We start from the raw sequence: 24,498 nt of genomic DNA, 5'->3' as shown, positions 1-24,498 counted from the left end.
TTTGTGTTTCGACAGAGCGAGTACTGTCCGATATGTCTCGATCTTGTTTACTAGTACAATTTTTCTTTAGCAGCATTTACCATTGGGATGGCCTCGGTTATCAATCTATTTGCATCTGGGCAGCACTGCTGACAAAACCATATGAAATCATTTTTACTAAACCGTTTGAAAACCACAGGCGTTAGATTAAGGCAAACCATATTTTGCACTCGTCGCACTGCATGACGCTTCCAAAGGGACATTTGAGGTTGGCAATTGCCTTTCTTGCACTGTTCAGCTATCAAACAGAGATCTAAAAAGCTAGATTTATTAATATGCAGAGACAAAAAATTGATGACCACAAAAGTGGAAAACTGTAAATTGTTAGGACCAAAAGTGCTAACAAATACTATAGAACGCAAAGCACCCAAAAGTACCCACGATAAAACACTTTGAAAACAAATCGATACTTTTTGTGGACAAATTAACTGAAATAAATTCAATTAAAGTGTGAACATTTGTCTTGATATGTAATAAACGACCAAAATAAAAACAATTTACTCAGCGAGGAAAAGTGTCACTGTCCTTTTCAAACCTACTAAAGTAATTATCTTGGTGAATCAAAGATCTGCAGCTACTGTGAACGAAAATCTTCGTTTCTCGCCGAAGACCACTTGATCCACTCTCGCATTGGAAATCGTAAGTGGAGGCTCTTATTTCGAAGTTTGCGCCACAGCGATGGATATGGTGAGCTGATTTGCAGTTGTCATATCTTGCTGTTAAACCCACACAGTTCTAGTTGATAGACAGCCTCACAGTATTTCTCTTCAGTTTAAAATATCAGCAGCGCCGAGAGGCCGCGAATTGACTGCTGCTTTTAAGAAATTAGTCCCACTGTATTGGTTTTGGGGGGGCATAAACGGGTTTAGTGGAATCGAGACTCATTTTATGTATTGAGTTAACAGTTATCCTTAGTAGTAAAAATCTGCTATCCACCTACGGCAGTGTCTCTATCTTTTGTGCACACAGATTATAGTTCCGCCGATCTATCTGGGACACGAACACGACTCTGTCTAGTATTCATGAGTTTGATTCTTATGCATATTGATTGATATTGGGCAGCAAAAAGGTCGATCAACACTTAATGCTTTATGTAGACTAATAGTGGGAGGAAATGAGTAATGTTAAGTAGTCATATGCCCATAAGTTGTCATCAAGGATGATGTTAGGACCTAAGAAATGACGCCGAGCAACAGGTTGATAATAATTGTGTTTGAATTTGATAGTAGCCGATCACATTTAGCCGTATTATTTCCCTACTGGTCAGCAAAGTGATTATTCTCAAACTGGATTATGTATTTGGTCATTCAACTGCTTTTCTTTGTTAGTATCATTCACTAAGTGTTAAATGTTATCGTTGATTACGTTCAACTTTAGTCATGCTTCTTGTCCATAAGTCTGCGTTTGATGAACTTTCTGTGCCAACGTTTGTCATCGAAAGTTTTATCTAGCAAGTATGTAGACCCGAAGGTTCTTCGCTCGAACAGCTTAGTTAGAACTTAGGGCAAAGTGTCAATTAATCTGGTATTATCAGGTGGTATTCGTCTAGTGTACCTTCCATCCATTCTCGTAGTTTACATTAAACCTCATCTTACTTTTCAAGATTTCACTTGTCGATAGAAAGTACAGTTCTGTAACCCAAATAGAAGATGTAGACAAAATCAATGGGACTGTTACAAAGTGAAAACATGGCTATTCATCTTGACCATCTATTGTGATTTCGGGTGTTTTCAAGAATCAGGCATCGTTAACTAGACTAATCTGGATACTCACTAGAGTACGAGGCAAAGTCAATCCGTGTACCGGTTTCAATGGTTGGTCATCCTAGTAAAAAACATTAATTTTCATTAACCATATACCGTTTAGACTACAGAATTAATTAATACATTTCTTTCGTTTCCTCTAAACTATATTCTGTGTTATGTTATCACTGCTATGAGTGTTGTTACTTCAGCCCTTTTGGTACTAATCTTGTTAGTTTTCTTTAATATTGCAATGTAAAGTGTAGCAACGTGAAACTACACAATCGTGCTGAGTCCTTCGTCTAATTTGGATATTGCTTACTCAGTAGTCCAAACACATGTAACTGATGCCCTAAAAACATCTTTAGTCAAATACTGATGATTTACGAAGGTTATATACTTCTAGTTTCCATGTTTCATTGCTATTAATTGAAATAAAGCGAACTTCTTCACAGTATACTCACTTCTTGGTTAACAAGTAAACATCTCTCCTATGCCAAAGGTGATGCTGTTTGACAAAATCCAACCAAGCTTCTATTATTAGATAAAAAACATTCTTAGCATTAAGGTACAGCCCAGTGCGCTTTCGCTGCTCCACAAGTATTTTCCAACCGATTGACAGTGAGCTTTTTGTTTTTGTCACCACTCTCTAACTAACAACATGTATTTATCAATTTCTTTTTGTTGATTTGACACACATGTGTAGCCTGCAATTTATTCATATTCAGTGTTATTCATAACATTTCTTGGTTCTTGTTGTTTATTTGATTATTCTAATCTCTCCAAACAGTTTTTACCCATCTCAATGATTTTATTCCAGGCCAATCCTCTTACCTCTGTCATGGATTTGATGCGGCGTCTACCGCCGCAAAAGATTAATCATACTTTGGTGGATGTAATCTCACTTAAACCAGAACACTGTGAAGATATTTTAAGCTCAGTGGACCAACCTTTAAAGATCGCAAGAGATGTCCATGCTGATCGTGATTATTTATTATGCGATTATAACAGAGATGGTGATTCTTATCGATCACCTTGGTCAAATACCTATGACCCACCATTAGAAGATGGAGCTATGCCAAGCGAAAGTCTTCGTAAACGAGAAATAGAAATTAATACAGCTTTTGATCAATACAGAGAAATGTGAGTAGTCTCATTATTAGTGAACTAAACATATCCACTAATTTACAAACCCAGTGTGGTCGCTTATGCTAGACGCTTAAGGAGAATTGCTGAAATGCTGTTCGAACTCTGCTCTGTTTGTTTTGGTTTAAGTATATAGATAGCATTGCTAATCGTTACGTGAAATCTGTAGCTCTAAGATGAATACTCAGCTACCGAGTTGTGTTAGAATAAACATGAATTTATCGAATACTGCAAAAATATTTATCATGAAAATGAAAACCACATTATTTGTCACGGCAAATTTCTTGAGAATCATGAATAGTCCTCTACCTTTTCTTTCTGGATGTTATCCGGGTTTACTTTACGTGAAAAGAGGTGAGTGCCGATGATTTTGCGTAGTTGACAACAAAAGGTCTACAATATGTACCATCCAGCTTGGCTTGATCAAAAGTATTTACCTTATTGGCATATCGTTGGTATTTTTTTATACTCAGCGTCGACAACTTCATTTATCTTAGAAGTCTTGTCAGCCCTTATGGGTTGGTGTCTGACGAAGTCTCCACATGGATTCAGAAAGCTCGTTTGGCTTTTGCCAACTTACGTCACCTATGGCGAAGGCGAGATATCTATCTATCAATTAAGGGACGAGTATACTTTTCAGCAGTTCGTTCTGTTCTACTTTACGTCTGCTAAACGTGGCCATTAAGAGTAGAGGATACTCGTAAGTTACTAGTATTTAATGACCGATGTCTTAGAAATATTGCTTGCATCTACTGGGATCACCGGGTAAGTAATAGTGATGTTAGACGCAGGGTATTAGTGAATGATGGTAGATCAGTTGATGAGGTTGTGAATCTTCATCGAATGAGATGGTTGGGCCACGTGTTACGTATGCCTGAACACCGATTACCACGTCGAGCAATGCTGACTTGTGTTGGAGACGAATGGGAGGAAGTTAGGGGTGGCCAAACCAAAACGTGGCATCAGTGTTTGAAGTCACTAACTTCTGGTCTAGGCCATGTTGATAGATGCGGACTACTTGGTTGGGATCGGTGTGACTATTGCGACCAATGGTTGAATGCTCTGGGTGATATGGCTCAGAATCGATCACAATGGCTTAGGTGTATATACTCTTTGTTTCCTCTTAAACCTTGAGACCGAAATCGCCACATATTTCTCTTTCTACGAACCATTTCCTTCTTCCTTATATGACTTTTTTTTTACTACCATTGAAGTAACTGCTTCTATGAATTTGGTGTTCATCTTGTTGTGCAAATGAGGTATGGTGACTTGGATCGATGCATATATGTGCCTGGTCCTACGTTGTAAATAATTGATTGACTGTTAGCCATCACACTGAGAAATACTTACTACAGTGTGGACTATTTCAGCCCGTGTTCGGTAAATAAGTTACAACTAAGGTAGGAGGAGCTAAGAGAACGACGATGAATTGTTTACTGTACCAGGCTCCAAAATATCTCGTGTTGAAAAAAGCTAAGGTTTTTGGTGGTTTAATCGTCATATATTTGGTAGATGTAGGATGTTTAATAAATAACCATCTTATTAGCATAAGAACTCGATTTTAAGAAACTAAATTGACTAGGGTTTAGAAAAGCACTGGAGGTCACATGCTTTCAACCTAGAATTTAAGAATCAAATAAGGTGGACATCGTATTGCCTTGATGGCGATATGTGAAAATTTCCCTGCATTATTGAACATTTCCTGTTTTACCATTGATGTTTTATTGCTTAGATATTTATCAATACTTTTGTGTTTTTAAGTAATCTCTTCAAATCATAATCTTGATCTGCTTCCTTGTTTAATAGCTGGCTGCAAATAATCTTTAGGGTTTTATAGAGAAACTACCCAAAACTACATAAATGACCAATATGGTCGATATTTTATTATTGCTTATATGAGTTGATACGAATGAAAGTTTTCGTGAAATAATCTTTATCCATCTTCTTTATTCAGACCTGATAATTATATTCTAGAGGTTTTATTTAGGAACAACGTTTTCCATAAGCTTTCCTCGGTCGAGTAACTTTTTTCATCATACTCTGTGTGCATAAATATAGCTTTCTTAACTCGTCTTTAGTGTGGTGGTTGTCTTATGATCACTAACAAACATTTTGACCAGTTTACAGTTCATAGTAGCAAACCGATGCATTGGTCCGTTTAGAAGTCAGTCTGTGATTAGCCAATAAGTGATTTGCATTTCTAGAGAATAAGACACCACTGGTAGGGTAATTTTCTAATATGTTGGTTTGGCTTAGTTAATAAACTTCCTTCTCAATCAAGTCTTTTACTCGAGCGCCCAGTGAAATTCGTAGATCGGAATACTGTGCTTCAGTATCAATGTCGAACACTTAACAACAGAGCGCGAACTAGGATTTCGGAATATTAGTTATAGATAATGTTAGGTTTTTTCACCAATGTATTATTGGTTGTCAGCGTTTTCTATTGAGTAGTCTGGGAATAAAAGTTTTCGACTGCACAGAATTTTTAAATCTTTGAAAGTTTCCAACTTGAATTGACGTGGAAGTAAAAACTCCTTTTGTTACGTACTTTCATGGCAATGTTTATTCTGTTAAGTTTCCATTTTCATACATTTTAGTTAATAGTTTATTGAAATTCACTTTCTACTCGTTAGTAGCGGTTGTTTAACCATGTTTTGTATTTTATAAAATTAGGTATTATGAGGGAGGGATATCTTCAGTTTACCTATGGGATATGGACCATGGATTCGCTGGGGTTATTCTGATAAAAAAAGCTGGTAATGCTAAGTTGGCTAGCGGTTGTTGGGACTCAATACATGTTATTGATGTTGTTGTAAGTTAGTGATGTGTAACTATTTATGTATTGTATTTTATTTATTATTTTATTTGAACATATAAATATTGGTACAAGAGAGCGCCAATATATATGCGCCACACAAAACAATGAGAATTCGAAGAGAAAAAAAGGTAAGGAGCGTAAAAAAAGAACAATAACGAAGAGATTGGTGCAAGATAGTGTGGTAGTAATCAGGGAACGGAAAGGTACAATCGGAAGAAATCTTTCAGGTAAGGAATAAACAACCATTTTTTTTACGAAGAAAGTAAAAGAAAGTTACAGCAGGATCGCCACTGGTTTCTATTCTGAGCCATATCTGATAACGTCTCTAGCCACTGTGTCGCACCATCTCTCGGACCCCAACCAGGGAGTCGTGAAGGACCAACACAAGCCAGTCCTTTGCAGCTTTCTTTCATACCACGACACCATGTCATACACTGACCACCTTTCCGCTTCTTCTAACCAGTCCCAGAGTCGGCAAATAATGCACGACGTGGAATTCTCTGGGACGACATTCGGAGAACATGTCCAAGCCACCGAAGTCGGTGTTTCAAGATGGTGACACCAATTGAATTATCGTCTCTGTGCCCGAACACACGATGCCGAGCCTCTGCATTACTGACATGGTGTTGCCACTGGATGTCAGCAATCCTTCGGAGACAACGATGATCAAACACAGAGAGTCGTCTAACATCTTCAACTCGGAGAGGCCAGGTTTCACAAACATAAAGCAGAACTGCTCTCACCGACGCGTTGTAGATCCCACCTTTACAGCCAGACTAACATCACGAAGCCGCCAAAGGTGGCCCAGATTGGCATAAGCCTCTCTGGCTTTCACTATTCGTGCATTGATCTCATCACTCACACCCCCACCAGCATTTATGCAGCTACCTAGATACACGAACTTCTCGACTACTTCTATCTGTTCACCATCCAGAGTGAGTACAGGATTTGAATCCTGCCAGTCTTGTAGAAGTACTTTGCACTTCGAAGGTGCAAAGCACATACCATACCTACGGACACTGATTGCCAACTGATGAATTGCGGATTGCATGCCTTGGGCATTATTGCACAGTAAGACAATATCGTCCGCATACTCAAGGTCGAGAAGTCTTTCTCCAGGCAATAGATCCACACCACTATTACTTACATCCATCAGAGCTGTTTCCAGAATGTCATCGATGGCAAAGTTGAAGAGGAATGGTGAGATTGGGCAACCCTGCCTAACCCCACTGCTTGAAAGGAACAATGGAGAAAGGTGGTTGTATGCCCTCACTCTGCCTGAGGTGTTTGTATATAGGGCTTTTAAGATGTTAATAAACTTCTCAGGCACACCCTTCTTCAATAGACAATCCCAGAGAACAGTCCTGTCCAACGAATCGAAGGCAGCCCTGATGTCAAGAGACACTACGATTGTTGGCCTTTGAAAAGTATGACGGTGTTCTAACATTTGGCGGAGGGTGAAGATATGATCAATACATCCTCTACCAGAACGAAACCCAGCCTGCTCCTCGCGAGTCAATCTTTCTCGGGTTTTGAACAACCTACGAAGTATGACGGAAGCCAATAGCTTAGACTCAATCGGAAGTAGACTTATCCCCTGATAGTTGTTACAGGAACGACGTGAACCCTTTTTAAAGATAGGGACAACTATCGACTCATTCCATGACGTTGGTACACTCTTTAGCTCCCTAATCTTTGTAAACAACGTCGTCAGTTCCTTAGTCAGAAAGTCACCACCATCCTAAAAAGAGCTGGAGGTAAGTCATCTGGGCCAGGTGATTTGTAACGCTTCAAGAGTTGGAGGTTCCTTGCGGACTTCCGCCTCATTTGGTGGATCAGTCGTCACCGGCCATGGAGGGCATAGCAGTCCGACCGATGTTGCCGGAGCAGCAGGCCAGTTGAACTGCCCTTCGAAAAATTCTGCCCATCGTCCAAGACGTCGATGGATGTTAGTGATTGGCATCCCATCATCCTCGCAGATTGTTTCACTCACACCAGACTTCTTGCTGCCAGTGGCTCGGATGAGCTGGAAGAGCTTCTGGTAGTTACCAGATGCAGCTGCTGCTTCCAGCTCATTAGCACGCTTCGACCACCAGGCTTCTCGGTCCTTACGCAAGCTTTGCCCAATTTCCTTACGTAACATCCTTCGTTTATGGTCAAACTCACGGTCACCCGGAGTAGACCGACGGGCTTCAATGAGTTGTAAGGAACCTGAAGAAACCCAGTGCTTATAAGCAGGACGTTTCGCAAACCCACAACTGACTGTACTCGCCATTTTCATGGTGTCATGCAATTGCAACCAATGCCCATCTATACTTTTCGGTGGAATAGTAGCTAGCCTAGAAACTAGCTCGGTTCGATACTTATTAGCAACAGAAGTTGCAACCGATTTGCTGACATCAATCCTTTGGTGACGATCACCCCTCTGGCCACTGAAAAGTAAGGTAAGATTGGCGCAGACCAAAGCATGATCAGAGTCCAGATAGGTACTCCAAAAGGAGCGGCAGTCTTGTACACAACCACGCCAGCGGTAGCTGATCGCGATGTGATCAATCTGAGTTCATGCTTGAGATGCAAAGGAAGGACGCCAGGTGGCACATCGGCGATGACTGTGCCGAAAGTTAGTGCTAGCCAGAAACAGGTTGTGGTCTGTGCAAAGTTGCAGTAGACGGTCCCCGTTATCTGACCTGCGACGAACGAGTCCCCATCGGCCACCTAAACGACTCTCTTCTGTGCCTAGACGCCCTACCTGAGTATTCAAGTCTCCAGCTAGTACTACAATATCTGTCGAACGCACTTTCCGGAGAAGAACAGATAACTGGTGGTAAAACTCATCCTTGATTGCATCCGGGCTGCAATCTGTCGGGGCATAGGCGGAGATGACGAAAAGACATCGTTCCTCACGCCGATTTCTTCTCACTTTGATGGAACTTTCTAATCTAACGGCACATAACCGACTGTTAATGGGGATCCAATCGATTAGTGCTGTCTCAGCTCTATCGCTTAGTGCGACACCAACGCCAGCAAGACCAGACGAAGATGCCACAGGGTCCCCGGATAAGCGCACGTAAAACAAGCTTTTCGAAGTGACAGATGGAGAGCGAATTTTTAGTACTTCACTAGAGTCTTGAATACGGGTCTCGGATAGACAGCAGACATCGATATGAAGACTTTCCAAAGACATAGCCAGCCCTATCTGTTGTCCGACCTACATAAGTGTGCGAACGTTGAAGGCAGCCAGTTTGAATGGCGCACGTGGTTTCAGAAAAACTGCTTCAGTACGCATATTCAGTGGAAACATGCAGTTTTCAACCGGACAGTGACTCGAGAACGTTCAGTTACAGTCGAATTTCCACCAAAGACGAGCCACTGTATAAGTATAAAAGAGGGTGAATAATGTGGCAAATAATAATAATAATAATAATAATAATAATAATAATAATAATAATAATAATAATAATAGTAATAGTGATAATCATAATAATAATAGTAATAATAATGACAATAATAGTAATGATAATAATTTGAATCATTTGGTTGTTTTTCGAAGCGAGAAAGGTAGTTTCCATAGATATAGAGAGTTCATCGTTTGCGTGTGGGCTGTGATACTGCCCGGGTGCCCAAACCGAAGCAGGTGGTTATCTTAGGGGGCCACACCCCGAGCCTTTGACCTAAAGGTCTAACCCACAAGGCAGTGGAGCATCGTAAGGAGATGCAGTCCCATGGTAGCCGGTGACCAACGATTGGTTCATACGCCATTTGTTCCCGCAGGATATTGGAGCCCATGTGGACCATTGGTTTGGGATCCGGTTAAAGCGCCGGACATTCGCTTTTCGTCCTCTCATTTTTGTAAACAACACCCCCGCCACGAGAAGGCAATGAGTAGGACTTCCCTGGCAGAGGCTGTAAACGCGTGGCCATTTGAGAGTATTTCGAGAGGGAGAGCGGACTCTCCCCACTCTCGGCCGTACCAGGGCATTCGGGAGCATTTATGTATTGAAGCTTTCTTTTATTTTTTAATTTAGTTTAATCTTCAGTTCTTACGGTATACATCCACATAATTATCGACCAGTGGATTAGTGATTAAGTCATATGACATTCAAACAAAATAGGTCACCTACTTCGGTTTAAGAAAACAATTAGTACCACTCAGAAATCCAGCAAGACTGCCATATAAACCAGTACTTAGTATACAATTTACATTCTACAGTCACGTTATGATTTATGTACCCAGTAAAAATAATTTTGACTCATCATTACTTACTTCGACAAAGCAGAAAAATTTAAAAATATTTAATACATAAGTGTCTCATTATATCTAATCTAATAATCTAACTTATATACCAAGCACAGGTTTATGTGCTCAGCTTTAAGCCACACTGTTAGTGTAAGGTTTATTCACATAACTGAAACCGAAATAGGTGCAGCAGAATTTAAACCTACGATTTTTTGGGTGAAATCCGAATCATCCATCCACTTAATACCCGCTACAAATATCACTTGCGCTACTCCATATACTCAACAAACGTATCTTTTAGTGCCCGTTTCGCAAAATGACTATTTCTCGAGAAGAATAAATTAATCCAATGGTATATTCTTGTGTTTCGTTCCCTATGTATATATACAGGGATATATAGACTATATATATTTATACATGGTTTATATAACATCTGTTTAGTGCGTCGTAAACATCATAACCAGTCATTATTTGCTGATTTGTTTACCAAATGGTAGTTATTAAATTTTTTGGTCTTATTTATGATCCAATGTGAAAACTGTCTGAATATACTAGAATAAAGAAGGAACGGATTGAGCTCAATTCGGACATAACATGATCCAGCCTGTGTATATATATTTTATCAATCGACGATCCGACCTGGTTTTATCAGTCTCGGTCACCGGTCATATTACTGTCGAGCAGAAAATATTTTTACTCTCCTAATTCATCAAGCAGTAAAAAGTAATTGTATTCTCAGAATTTTATACAAATATGGTTCCTTAATTATGTTTTTTGACTATGCTTTCATTCATTTTTAAGTGATATATTCCTGTCTTAAGCTCCAGTTATGTGTTTATTTTAGGAAAGGCCTTCCGCTAAAATATCCTTATATAAGCTTACAAGTACCGTTATGTTATGGCTTCAAACTCAACGAGAATCTGCAGGTTATTTCAATCTCGGTGGTAGTCTTTCAAGATTCAGTGAACGTGAACTTCCTTTGGGAGACTCAGGTGTTCCAATAACTACGTCACATATTGTTAATATTGGACGTATGGTAGAAGTAAGTGATATTTATTATCTAATGAATCCATACATTGACAAGGATTACTTTTAATTAATCTCTAATCAATACATTAGTACAGTCGTACGTGTGATATCCTAAGTCTACCTGTTTCAAGTTAAATTCATTTAGCTCGAAGTATATCCTATGGGCACACCTAAGTTCACAGTTTCATGGACTTAATATAGTTTTATAGGATGACAGGTATGATTTGAAGATAAGTTTAAGACTACAATGTTGGACGTAGTTGGATTGAATCTAAGAGCAAATACATGCCTGTCAAGTACCATTATTAACGTAACCGAAGATTAAAACGCATTATCGTTATAAGTATTTCCTACACTTATGATTACAACTTGACACATTTGCGATTCCCCATGATCAAATGACAAAGCTTTTTCTACATGTAAAACAACACTGATTATGTATGTATAATTTACTAACAAAGTTTTTATAAAAAAATTTATTCATCAGTTAATCTGCAAAATATCTTTGTCTCGTCTTATCAGATTATCATTTGTTAGTGAGATGAACTTTCTTGAACGTGAAAATTTCCAAGAAGTTCTTTCTTCCGTTCACCTGAAAAAAGCAATTGGATAAATTCTTTAAGGATAAAATAATTTCCGTATCGACAACCTCTAGGCTATCAATTATTTGTTGTTAAAGTTTGCTAATTAGTTTGCAATAACTATTGATTGTCAACTTAAATAAATTAAGAACAACTTTGCTTTTCAGTTAGTCAGTCAGTAACAACGTAGAACTTCGTACGTACGTACATCAGTTCGAGTTGCCACACCACATTAGCACAGAGATGCAGTGGTCGATTCAAATCCCGTAGTGGTAGAGGTAATAAGAGTATAAGCAGTAATCGGGAAGATTGGTGTTTGGAGATGTTACTTAAAGAGTATAATACAGTGAAAAAAATTTGGGAAGAGAAAGAAAAGAGACGAGGAGGAATAAGGAGACCAAAATTTGGGAGAACACAAAGAGTGTATGCACCTGCGTCATTGCAAACGATTTTGAGCCATGTCATTCAGGGTCTCCAACCATCGGTTGCTATCATCTCGCGGTCCCCAACCAGGTAGTCTACACCTACCAATATGACTCAGTCTACTTGTCAGTGACTTCATGGACTTGTGCCATGTTTTGGTCCGGTCGCTTCTAGCTTTCTTCCAACCTACTCCTACACCAGGAAACATCGCACGTCGAGGCAGTTGGTGGTTGGGCATTCGTAACACATGTCCCAGCCATCTCAACTGATGAAGTTTCACTTCATCAATCGATTTGCCATCCTTACCTAGTACCCGTTTCCTAACAACTGAGTTACTTACTCGATGGTCCCAGGATATACGAGCAATGTTTCGAAGACACCTATGGTCAAATACTAGTAACCTACGAATATCCTCTACTCTTATTGACCATGTTTCACTGCCATAAAGTAGGACGAAACGAACTGCTGCACAGTAAACCCGTCCTTTGGTTGATAGACAGATATCTCGCCTACGCCATAAATGACGCGAGTTGGTAAAAGCTAGTCGAGCCTTCTGTATCCGTGCTGAGATTTCGTCAAACACCAGACCACAAGGGCTGATGAGACTTCCAAGATAAGTGAAGCGATCGACACGCTCAATTACTTCACTCCCTATCATTAGTTCGGGTGTCAATGCAACCCAATCCTGAAGCAACATTTTGCATTTCGAGGAGGAGAATCGCATCCCGAACATGCTTACATTGTTGCTTAGAGTGGTCATAAGACTCTGCATTTTGTCAGCGTCTTCACCAAATAAAACTATGTCATCAGCATATTCTAAGCCAACAAGTGAACCTCCTGGTAGAAGTTCAACCCCTGGAAATCTAGACGAGGAAAGTGTTATCTCTAAAAGTACGTCGACGACAAAGTTGAACAAGAATGGAGAGAGTGGATAGCCCTGACGAACACCACTTGAGGTAATCAATTCTGATGACAGTTCGCCATAAGCTCTCACTCTACCAGTTGTGTTCGAGTAGAGAGCCTGTATAAGGTTAATGTACTTCTTTGGTACTCCTTTCAGTGACAAACACTGCCATAGAACCTTACGATCAACAGAGTCGAATGCCGCATTAAGGTCGAGAAATACTCACATTGTGGGACGTTTAAATGTGTGTCTGTTATCTAGAACCTGACGTAGTGTGAATATCTGATCCGTACAACCACGTCCAGGTTGAAAACCAGCCTGATTTTCTCTAGTCTGTTCTTCACGAGTTTTGGTTAGGCGTCCAAGTATTATTGAAGCTAATGTTTTAGACACTATATTAGTCAAACTGATTCCTCTGTGATTGTCACAAGAGGACTTTTGTCCTTTCTTATAGACTGGCACAATCAGTGATTGAGACCAGTCAGATGGGATTACGTCCAGTTCCCAAATTCTACCTAAGACCTCAGTTAATCTCACTGCTAATACTGAACCACCATCCTTAAAAATCTCAGGAATAAACCTGTCAGGGCCTGCTGCTCTCCCTCGTTTCAGATTTCCTATGGCTTTTTCAACTTCGTAAAGGGACGGAGGACCTACATTAACTTGCCATTCAGGTTGACTAGAGATCGTGGGAAACCGAAGTGTGGCTGAAGGCCAGTTGAACTGATCCCTAAAGTGTTCTGCCCATCGATCCAATCTCCTGGATTGAGAATGTATGATATGTCCATCTTTCTCTGAGAGTGTTTCGCTAACAGTCGGTTTCCTTAACAAGTCTGAACAATTGTCTGCTATTACCTATTGCCACTGCCTTTTCCATCTCTCTCGCTTTCGCTACCCACCACTGTTCACGATCATTGCATAGACTTTTTCTCAGCTTGCGCTTAAGCTGCCTACGCTCTTCATTATGTTCAGAGCCAGGAGGAATGAGTTTCCGAGCATCTATCAGTGCGATAGATGCTGTTGAGATCCAGTGTTTCTCCCTAACCTTCTGGTTTACCGTACTATCAGATATCACTGCTGTTTCCACAGCTTTTCGGATATCATTCCATGCTGCATCGGGGTGGGCATCACATACATGGCTGCCGAACTGTTTTTCTAGTTGTTCCTGAAATATACTCTTAGCTTGACTATCCATTAAGTAGGCCCCTAAGAAATTTCCTTGCAGTGTCTTTCCTACGTCCAGTAGGACGCAGGCAAATACGCGCTCCTACTAGAGCATGATCTGAATCTAAGCATGTGCTCCAGAACAAGCGTCAGTCTTCTATTGAGCCTCTCCATCGATGGCTGATAGCGATGTGATCTATTTGGGTCCAACGTTGAGACGAATTAGGGGGTCACCATGTTAAAAGATGTTTTTCCTTATGCTTAAAGTTAGTATTTGCAAGGAACAGGTGGTTATCTGAGCATAGCTGAAACAGACGGTCGCCACTGTCTGTTCTTTGAGCCACGATGCTATAAGACCCACCCAGGTGTCTTTCTCTATCGCTTAGTTTACCTACTTGAGCATTAAAGTCACCAGCCATTATTACTACATCCGAACGCCTAGCTTTTCGGAGAAGGTCGGAGAGCTTTCTGTAAAACTCATCTTTTCCATCATCTGAGCTGCAGTCAGTGGGAGAATAGGCAGAGACGACGAAGAGGCAACGACGAGTGTCCCTATCTTTTCGGATCCTTACTGTTCCGTTCAGTCGGACAGCGCACAAACGACTGTCTACTGGGATCCACTCTAAGAGAGCTAGTTCTGCCCTAGGACTCAATGCTATACCTACACCGGCGAGGCCACGGGAAGCAGAATCAGGGCTTCCAGATACACGAAGTGTGAATCGAGTCGGTTCTTTATTTTGGCATGGTGAGGTCAAATGAATGACACTACTCGGATCCTGTATGCGCGTTTCGGAGACGCAACACACATCGATGGCGCGGGATTCTAAAGTCCTAGCTAAGGAAGCCTGCTGTCCTATTTGGCACAGTGTTCGTACGTTAAAAGCTCCTACGTGTAGTTTAAAACGTGGTTTCAGGAGACCAGGAATAATGTTCCGCGTACTCGAATCGTTTGCCCTAGTGGTGCGAGATGATAAAGAGACGTGAGGAGGGTTAGTCATGGAGATAAGAGAGGTTTTAGGAGGTGTACGAAGGATTTGAATGTGACCAACTTAGTCTCGTGTGCTGTTACGGGTATGAGGGCTGATATCACTTCCCGACTGCCCACGCCGTGAAAGGGTATTTCTTGAGGAACCTGGAAAAGAAATTGGATTAGTGTTGGTCTTAACGACCTGGGAGCGTGACCGTAGAGCCCAAGGGACAACTGCTTGAGGCCGGTCGCGCACGGCCTTTTTGTGGGAGGTTTTTAATATATTAGCTCCGTTCTTTAAAGGGCCTTACCGCCGGAGACGGAAATCCGTGAGGTAAGGTGAGGTGTGACATTTTTAGAGTCGACCTTTTCTAACCCCACCCCTCCTTGTGGAAGGCAGCATCGCTGCAGATGCTGGTTGTCTGAGGGAAACACCTTACTGCTGTCACACCCCTCTACAGTCAGCAGTACGACTTCGCCCTCAGACCTTGAGTTGCTGCTTTTAGTCTTACCGTTCTCCAATCGACCTGCCTGACATGGTAGAACCTACAGGAGCATATGTTCCAGCCAATATAGCTCGGTTGGGTCATCACGCTAGGCAAGCCCGGCCACCGCGTCAAGGTAGCAGCTTCGGTCGGGACAAATGTTATTTCCTATTTTATGGTGCGTTGCGATCTGTTTGATTGGCATATAAACCCCATATGTCTGAAATAAATTATTCGATTCGCATAGTGAGAGCTGGTATTGGTGTTCTGGACTCAAGTGGACGGGCTAGGCGGACATAGGACCAGTAAGGACGCTAGGCTGCTCATACCGGTCGAACGTCATTGGTTTGGCACAGTGCTAAGATTGTACAAGTCGTATTTTGATTGGTGGATAAATCACGTGATAAAAAGCCGGACATAAACTCACAACACGTACTATTTTGTATTATCTTTCACGCTAATATTCATAACATACTTAGTATTTCTATATAAGCTAGCAGTTTATACGACAATTTTATGTTTCACAGGTTGAAATCATGAGTCAGTTGAAGCTAGACCACCATTGAAAACCTGGAAGCAACTGACTCATGATTTCAACCTGTGAAATTTACTAAAATCTCCACAAAACTCATCCTGATAATTTTATGTTTGTCAAATCTCTTTTTTTGCTTTGATCTGTACACAAACGCTAAATGTTATACTATAAAGACTACTAAAGACTTTTACACCCGTCATTACTACACTCACTGTTTAATATTCATTAATTTAAAATTATCCTAAAAGAAGTTGTTTGAAATCCATGCATAACCACACGGTGTAAAATCAAACGTCTTGTATTACTATTCTAACCTATCAATTTTTGCCAATTTGATCAGTAAAACTATTGACTAACTGGTGTAATATATCAATTAACACATAAATGAATATATCTTACGTCAATTTTTGCAATTGATTGCATAGACATAAGAACAATACTGAATATAAACACTTTCTTACTGAGTGTGTGAAGATTTTCTTGGACTGCTTCTGAACAGTGATCATGAAGATAAATCTTCATGACCGAACAAAGCAACAAACATGAAAATAACGCTCATTATTTACGATATGATGTTATATGATGATAATAACGATTGGTCTATGGTAAATTTTACCTACGAATAGATAGGAACTCGAATACACCAAACTTTTGACACACATCAACACTTTAACGTTAACAATCCACATGCTAATATGAAATATACATGGGACTTTCAGGATGGCTTTATATTCCGAAGCGAAGTCAGAAGTTGAAAACGAACAACTTTTTTTGTAGTAACATATAATGACCTTGAAACATATAAAAGTTCACAAACTAGAAGCGATAAAAACCAATCAGATGACACTAAAGATCAATGCAGAAATACCAATCAGAAGGACCTCATTGAGGTTATCCTTTAAGGAAAGAATTAAAATACAATAACAAAATACTAGATAGCCTTATATATTCTTAGCACACAAAATTATTTAGTGCATTGTAGAGCACCCGTAAATGTGCTGCAAAAGAATAACATATTTTATTTTATAGTAAGAAGTAGTATGTGTACTAAAAACAACCTTATACAGGCTCTCTACTCGAACACAACTGGTAGAGTGAGAGCTTATGGCGAACTGTCATCAGAATTGATTACCTCAAGTGGTGTTCGTCAGGGCTATCCACTCTCTCCATTCTTGTTCAACTTTGTCGTCGACGTACTTTTAGAGATAACACTTTCCTCGTCTAGATTTCCAGGGGTTGAACTTCTACCAGGAGGTTCACTTGTTGGCTTAGAATATGCTGATGACATAGTTTTATTTGGTGAAGACGCTGACAAAATGCAGAGTCTTATGACCACTCTAAGCAACAATGTAAGCATGTTCGGGATGCGATTCTCCTCCTCGAAATGCAAAATGTTGCTTCAGGATTGGGTTGCATTGACACCCGAACTAATGATAGGGAGTGAAGTAATTGAGCGTGTCGATCGCTTCACTTATCTTGGAAGTCTCATCAGCCCTTGTGGTCTGGTGTTTGACGAAATCTCAGCACGGATACAGAAGGCTCGACTAGCTTTTACCAACTCGCGTCATTTATGGCGTAGGCGAGATATCTGTCTATCAACCAAAGGACGGGTTTACTGTGCAGCAGTTCGTTTCGTCCTACTTTATGGCAGTGAAACATGGTCAATAAGAGTAGAGGATATTCGTAGGTTACTAGTATTTGACCATAGGTGTCTTCGAAACATTGCTCGTATATCCTGGGACCATCGAGTAAGTAACTCAGTTGTTAGGAAACGGGTACTAGGTAAGGATGGCAAATCGATTGATGAAGTGAAACTTCATCAGTTGAGATGGCTGGGACATGTGTTACGAATGCCCAACCACCAACTGCCTCGACGTGCGATGTTTCCTGGTGTAGGAGTAGGTTGGAAGAAAGCTAGAAGCGACCGGACCAAAACATGGCACAAGTCCATGAAGTCACTGACAAGTAGACTGAGTCATATTGGTAGGTGTAGACTACCTGGTTGGGGACCGCGAGATGATAGCAACCGATGGTTGGAGACCCTGAATGACATGGCTCAAAATCGTTTGCAATGACGCAGGTGCATACACTCTTTGTGTTCTCCCAAATTTTGGTCTCCTTATTCCTCCTCGTCTCTTTTCTTTCTCTTCCCAAATTTTTTTCACTGTATTATACTCTTTAAGTAACATCTCCAAACACCAATCTTCCCGATTACTGCTTATACTCTTATTACCTCTACCACTACGGGATTTGAATCGACCACTGCATCTCTGTGCTAATGTGGTGTGGCAACTCGAACTGATGTACGTACGTACGAAGTTCTACGTTGTTACTGACTGACTGACTGAAATAACATTTGTACACAATAAAGCCAAAAATTGACTGTGAACGTGGGAGGCAGTAGTCAGTAAGCTGAACCGTAAATCGTCCAATAATAAATTATAGGTCAAGTTAAAGCTTATAACAAGGGGAATATAGATATACATAATCTAGTTACCGAATATTTATACCATGAGAATATATAAATAATAATAGTCCATTAATAAGTCTCAGGCGTTACTTGTAATGTAATCTTCACTAGGACATAACAATACGAAAGTAGTACATCTAAATTAGGTAAGTGAAATATTTTGAACATCAAAACTTTTCGTTCGGTTATTCACATCAGTTAACAGTCATTGCTCCCGTTTATGTCAGAAATGTGTCAAATAAACTATTGTGTATAACACGGTTTCCCAAACAAAAGCAGGCATAACAATGCAGCAGTAGTATTAATAATGAGTTTTCGACAGAGTACTGTATCATATTTAGATAGCCAATAGCTTCTTAGGCCTCAGCTAAACTTAGGAAGACTGGACCAATAAAGAAAACATTAACCATGTAGGTTACAAAAATGTAGATGATAGATTGTGTTTTCCTAACTCTGTCTTAGTTTTTTCCACAGAGATGGGATAGTTCTTTCTGATGCACCACACTAGAAATGATACCGCGATTGATTCCTTAAGTTCTATTCATATAAACTTACGGTAACAGAACGGATAACAATAACAAGTCATAATAAAGGAACAAAAGCAGACTGATGTCATCAGTACGTAACTACGATTACAGATGATTGCTTAAGACAAAATTCATCGAAATGATATTCGCTGAAAGTACATGTACTAAGAATAATAATAGTTGGCTTTTGTAAATTCGTACAACAGTGGTTCGGTGAATTTATTATTAACTTTGTTCCTTTTATCTTTCACGCAGTCTACATCTGTAGGCTGTATTGAAAGGCAAAATAGTGTTTGATTTGTTTTGTTCAGCACTTATTCTGTTTTTATGACGCGCTCTTAGTTTTTTACGTTGTAACATCAGTGAAGATAGTATTCTTAAATAAGGGGAATTAAAATTTTAATAGCTAAGGTTTTACCTTTCACAGTTTGGGTCTATTATACTTCTATTCACGTTATTTTTCGTTTCATATATAATTCCTTTTAATTATAGAAATGTAATTATCATTAGTTGGGTAGCACTTTGTATTTCGACTTATGTGTGTTTTTTGTTAAAATTAAATTCCATTTAAGTCGTTAACATTGATTATTTTTTTTGTTCATGTTTGCTGTTAGAAGAGCATAATTTTCACCACAATTTTTAGTTCAATTACTGATAGGTCTATAGTATTCAGGGTTAATGAATTTGTTCATATGACTGTCGTGTCAGCACTTATGAGGGTTTTTACTTTCTTGTTATGAATGTTCAAAACTGAATTTAATCAGTCTGTATTGGGCTATTTGTTCCTAAAGCAGTTGCCTCGATATTACCTTCATTTAATAGTCTGTTATGTTTGTAAACGGTGGTTGGGAGTCGAATTCAGTAACCCTATTTATTAGTCATCAAGTGTGTTTGAATTTCAATGTGTGCATCAGCACTAGGATGTAGACACCTTCAGTTAGTAAGTTCTATGCTAATCACTATCCAAAAATATGATAAACGCTTGTCATATTGTTTAAGTTGTAATGTGAAAAGTAATAATTTATAACCTAGTGGAGTTTAATTACTATTTAGAAGAGGGATAGAATCACGTAACCATAGTTACTTTTAACCTAGCGTTAATTGAAAATCAGATATCGAAGACAAAAGTATATTGACACGTATGCAGAGTGAAAGAAAATCATTTAGATTATGAAATTAATCCATTATAACACATAGCACGCAAGGTCATGTCTATCTTCTTTCTTTAGCGAATCACAATTTACGTTGTCTGAGTGCATCAACTTCTATGGTTTCATATTTTGGAAAGATTATCAATACTTACCATTGCTCTGCATTCCGTTCAGTACATTATCTTCGTCATCTATTCTAGGCATAGTCACACACTAAATCAAACAGCTGTCTTTAATATAACATTCGTAGCGATATTTTGAGGCTCAGTCAAAAGCTGTTGTTAGCAGATTTATTATTAAGATAAAGAACAGAACAACTCTGTCAAATTAACCTCACACTAATATTCAACCATAATATCCGCACATTAAAATTTTCTTAGATAAGTCAGTGGTGCTAATTTGTCTCTACTTACATTCAGTTGTGATCAGTCAGTCAGTAACAACGTAGAACTTCGTACGTACGTACATCAGTTCGAGTTGCCACACCACATTAGCACAGAGATGCAGTGGTCGATTCAAATCCCGTAGTGGTAGAGGTAATAAGAGTATAAGCAGTAATCGGGAAGATTGGTGTTTGGAGATGTTACTTAAAGAGTATAATACAGTGAAAAAAATTTGGGAAGAGAAAGAAAAGAGACGAGGAGGAATAAGGAGACCAAAATTTGGGAGAACACAAAGAGTGTATGCACCTGCGTCATTGCAAACGATTTTGAGCCATGTCATTCAGGGTCTCCAACCATCGGTTGCTATCATCTCGCGGTCCCCAACCAGGTAGTCTACACCTACCAATATGACTCAGTCTACTTGTCAGTGACTTCATGGACTTGTGCCATGTTTTGGTCCGGTCGCTTCTAGCTTTCTTCCAACCTACTCCTACACCAGGAAACATCGCACGTCGAGGCAGTTGGTGGTTGGGCATACGTAACACGTGTCCAAGTCATAAACGATTCTTGTCTTTTGTATAAAGTGTAGGATTTGTTTTCCCCATTGGTTTCTATTATAAGCACTCTATAATACTGTCGAATCTGTGTCCTAGCATAACAAGTAAAACTTTGTCTTTCGTACATTGTGTTTCTGAAACGTAAATTAACGTAATTAATCTAAGAATATTGGATAAATAAGGTTGATCAAAATCAAGAATGGTCAAACTCGGTGAACAATTATGGGAAGTGCAACAAAATGAGTAATTATGAATAACAGCCATGCTTATGAAAAGAGCATTATTAAATAAGGGAAAGATTTACGAAGGTCAGACTAAGTAGGAGTAGAGAACAGTTGGAGTAAAATCCGATAAGTCACTTCACTTATAGACATAGCTAACATAACACCCGACATTATCCATGTGAAGTTAATCATTCGCCCGTAACTATGTCAGTTGTGAATAAAAAGTCTTATAGTTAAAAATGTAGAAATGGTTAAAAGATTTCGAATACTAAACGTTGTTTTATGATCGATGAAACTTCGAAACATTAACAAGTTTATTACGCTTACCTGGTGTTTTATATCGAACATCGGCATTGATCGCTCATTAGTTCATGTTTGCTTCTGTAATAGAGTGCTCACAACTTACACGTATCCTCTAATTCTTAAGAGGTTACTCAACCGAAAGCAATGTAATACATTATAACTAATCTGAAAACACCAGCTGTTTAACACCGCTGAATCTCAAATAATGTTAAATTTTCCAAAATCAACGTACGAATCCATTTTTGTAGTGACTACTTGGATCTTCTTATCGATGTTTAAGACTGCAATTGGTCAGTGGAATCCGCGTACGTTTCGCCCCATTTGTGAGTCATCAGCTTGATGTTTCTCCATCCCAGAGTTGATGTCCACTCCGGGACTCGGACCCACTACGTTCGGTTCAAACGTCATCGCGTTACCCACTTAGATGCTGAGTCCAAATGGGACGAGACGTTCATCTTGGCTTCCACTGCTAATCACCATCATCTTCGCTTATCAACATATGAATTTTATCAAACTGAGCTCGTTTGATTCCTCGTTGCTCTATTTCGTATCTGGTTCTCAGTTACTGGATACACTCGCTTTTCGAGAACATTCTTTGAAATTGCTTCACACGTGGTAGTTAATCCTATCCTGTCACAAAAACCAATGCCAGATTTTCAAGCGTCTAGTTAATATGAATATATAAACAACTTTGGATGATTTCGCATTTTTAACACGTTCCTGATCGACAAAGCATGTAATTTAACTTCAATTGTAGTCAGTCCCCGAAGAAAAAATTTTTTGTCCACGATAAAGTGCTTTATTGTTTGTGTTGGAAGTGTATTTTTTCAACCTTTTACTGGCACAAAACATTCATTCCGTTCTTCCATTCTATTTCTAGGATGTTGAAAACTCAATCCGCTCAACGCTCAATGAAGTATATTTCGGTACAACCAAGAATATTGTTGACTCATTACGTTCTATCGTACCTGCTTCAGAAGAGGAAAAACGTCGGCGCTTAGTTCAAGAAGTACACACAGCCTTACAAAATAAGTCCCAGTCATAGATACGTTTAATCTCATCACATTTAGCTCTAACATGCGCTAATAACTTTTTGATTTTTTTCTTAAATACTGAATATCTAAAGAATGCTCAGTATTTCTTTTAAATGATTACCATCCCTCTTTTATGCGCTATTCAGTTGCGTGGTTTTTATTTGTGGTATTTGTAAACTTCAGAGTATCTGAGACTTACAAAACTTTTTCCATTGTTAGAAAAACTTCACATCGGTTATTCTCATATATGTCGCTTTTTTATAATATCATTCCTGTTAACAATATTTTTTGAAGTCAACTTTAAAGATAACCTCAAATACGTATATTTCATAATTCTACTTTAGTATTTTCACTGTGCAAAACAGAATTATCACTGACCCTTTCTTTTGTTAACGGTGGTTGGTGATAATCTGTTTTTAAAACTGTTATTGACTTTATTGCACAATTGGAGTTGAGAAACTATCAGACTAATCAAGTTCCACTAAACTTTGTTTATTTGTTTTATGTGCTTAGTTTTGATATACCTATAGTTATTGTCTTGTATTGTCATTGTGAGGGTTTCCAAGGTGTTTTCATCACAGTATTTTGAATAAAACTGATCTTTAACGTTGTCAGACTGTTGCCAGTGGGGCGCACATCTGCTTCTCATTTCACCATGTTTTTCGAGGAATTTGGGTTGAGTTTGAAGGTTAGTTTCGTATTGATTCCCGAATTTAATATTATGGGAGATGTCGTTGATCGATGGCTTCAAGTCTATTCAGTACATTTGCTTATTTAACCGTAATTTTGTGTCTTCAGATCACAGCTTTTGCGACTGGTTTATTACAGATAAACAAAGATCGACATTATCAGTGAGACAACTCTATCAGCGTATATCTTTCCAGGTGCCTTAAACGCATGTAAAAATGTGTCATTTAATGGGAGACATCTGTAACTTGGGGGCCTTCTCGAGTTGAGCGGGGATAGTATCTCACAACTTATATCTAAGTCAAACCTCGTGTTAATGCGTAACATTGGTTACTCTTCCGTTGCATCTAGGTATTGTAACTACCTTGATGATCGTATAGGAAGAGCATACCAATATTGCAGAATTATGTTATTAAGAATAAGTGGAAGGAAAGGATTGCTACCACTGACATCTGGGCCTGTTCATGATGTGCCACTGGTCTGTGCGCGTCACTTGTCATTGGTGAGGGTCGGGAGATTGTTTGACATCCAGTGACGTGACTGCAGGGTGATTTGGCTGTGGTTTACTGATATTTCATATTTGAATACTATAATTTTTCTCATTCAAGTGTTTGAATTTACTTTAAATGACCGTCCGCCTATTTGTAAACCTAATGAATGTTGGATTGAACAAACCCTTTTATGGTTCGTGAAATAGCATAACACCCTTCATATTGATCCAAGTTTAAAAGAACCTGTTAACAATGTATGAAAGTCGAGCTAGAGTATTTAGTGAAATCAAATGTTTTACGCATACCTCTGCTAAAATTGCTTCAGTGGCGTAAACATCTATACAGGGATAAGGCTGGAAGAAACAAGTTAGAAGCCTGAAATATTTCACGGTTAGTATGTGTTCCAGAAATAGCTTCAAGATGATCTTCATTACTATAAATAAGGGGGGTTAAATATATTACGGACAGCTGCTAAGCTTGCTTGTGGCTTATGTAGGATTGATGAAATTGTCAGAAAACTAGTTAACTATCTGCAAGTGGCCACAAGAAAAGCAACCTTTGTGCTCGCCTGATTCTCCATGATTTAACATGCATTATTTCA

The 24,498-nt window shown here is 39.2% G+C and overlaps 1 protein-coding gene across 1 annotated transcript; it reads left to right on the top strand.

The window, feature by feature from the left end:
* Nucleotides 1–684: 684 nt before the first annotated feature.
* MS3_00006594 (uncharacterized protein) lies at nucleotides 685–24,287 on the top strand. Its single transcript, XM_051214755.1, has 5 exons — nucleotides 685–726; nucleotides 2,602–2,924; nucleotides 5,601–5,739; nucleotides 10,827–11,024; nucleotides 22,566–24,287. Exons 1-5 carry the CDS (start codon nucleotides 724–726, stop codon nucleotides 22,728–22,730), a joined length of 828 nt encoding a protein of 275 aa, XP_051067942.1. The 5' UTR covers nucleotides 685–723; the 3' UTR covers nucleotides 22,731–24,287.
* The last annotated feature ends 211 nt before the right edge of the window (nucleotides 24,288–24,498 follow it).

Source organism: Schistosoma haematobium, chromosome 2 (genome assembly GCF_000699445.3).
Source record: "Schistosoma haematobium chromosome 2, whole genome shotgun sequence".
Taxonomy (NCBI): Eukaryota; Metazoa; Platyhelminthes; class Trematoda; order Strigeidida; family Schistosomatidae; genus Schistosoma; species Schistosoma haematobium.
Note: the sequence above shows the minus strand (reverse complement) of the source record. Positions and strands in the feature narration are given on the sequence as shown.

Coding starts and splice junctions, on each gene's coding strand:
- MS3_00006594 (XM_051214755.1), top strand. Junction 2,925..5,600: donor TTTGATCAATACAGAGAAAT/GTGAGTAGTCTC, acceptor TTATAAAATTAG/GTATTATGAGGGAGGGATAT. Junction 5,740..10,826: donor TACATGTTATTGATGTTGTT/GTAAGTTAGTGA, acceptor TGTTTATTTTAG/GAAAGGCCTTCCGCTAAAAT.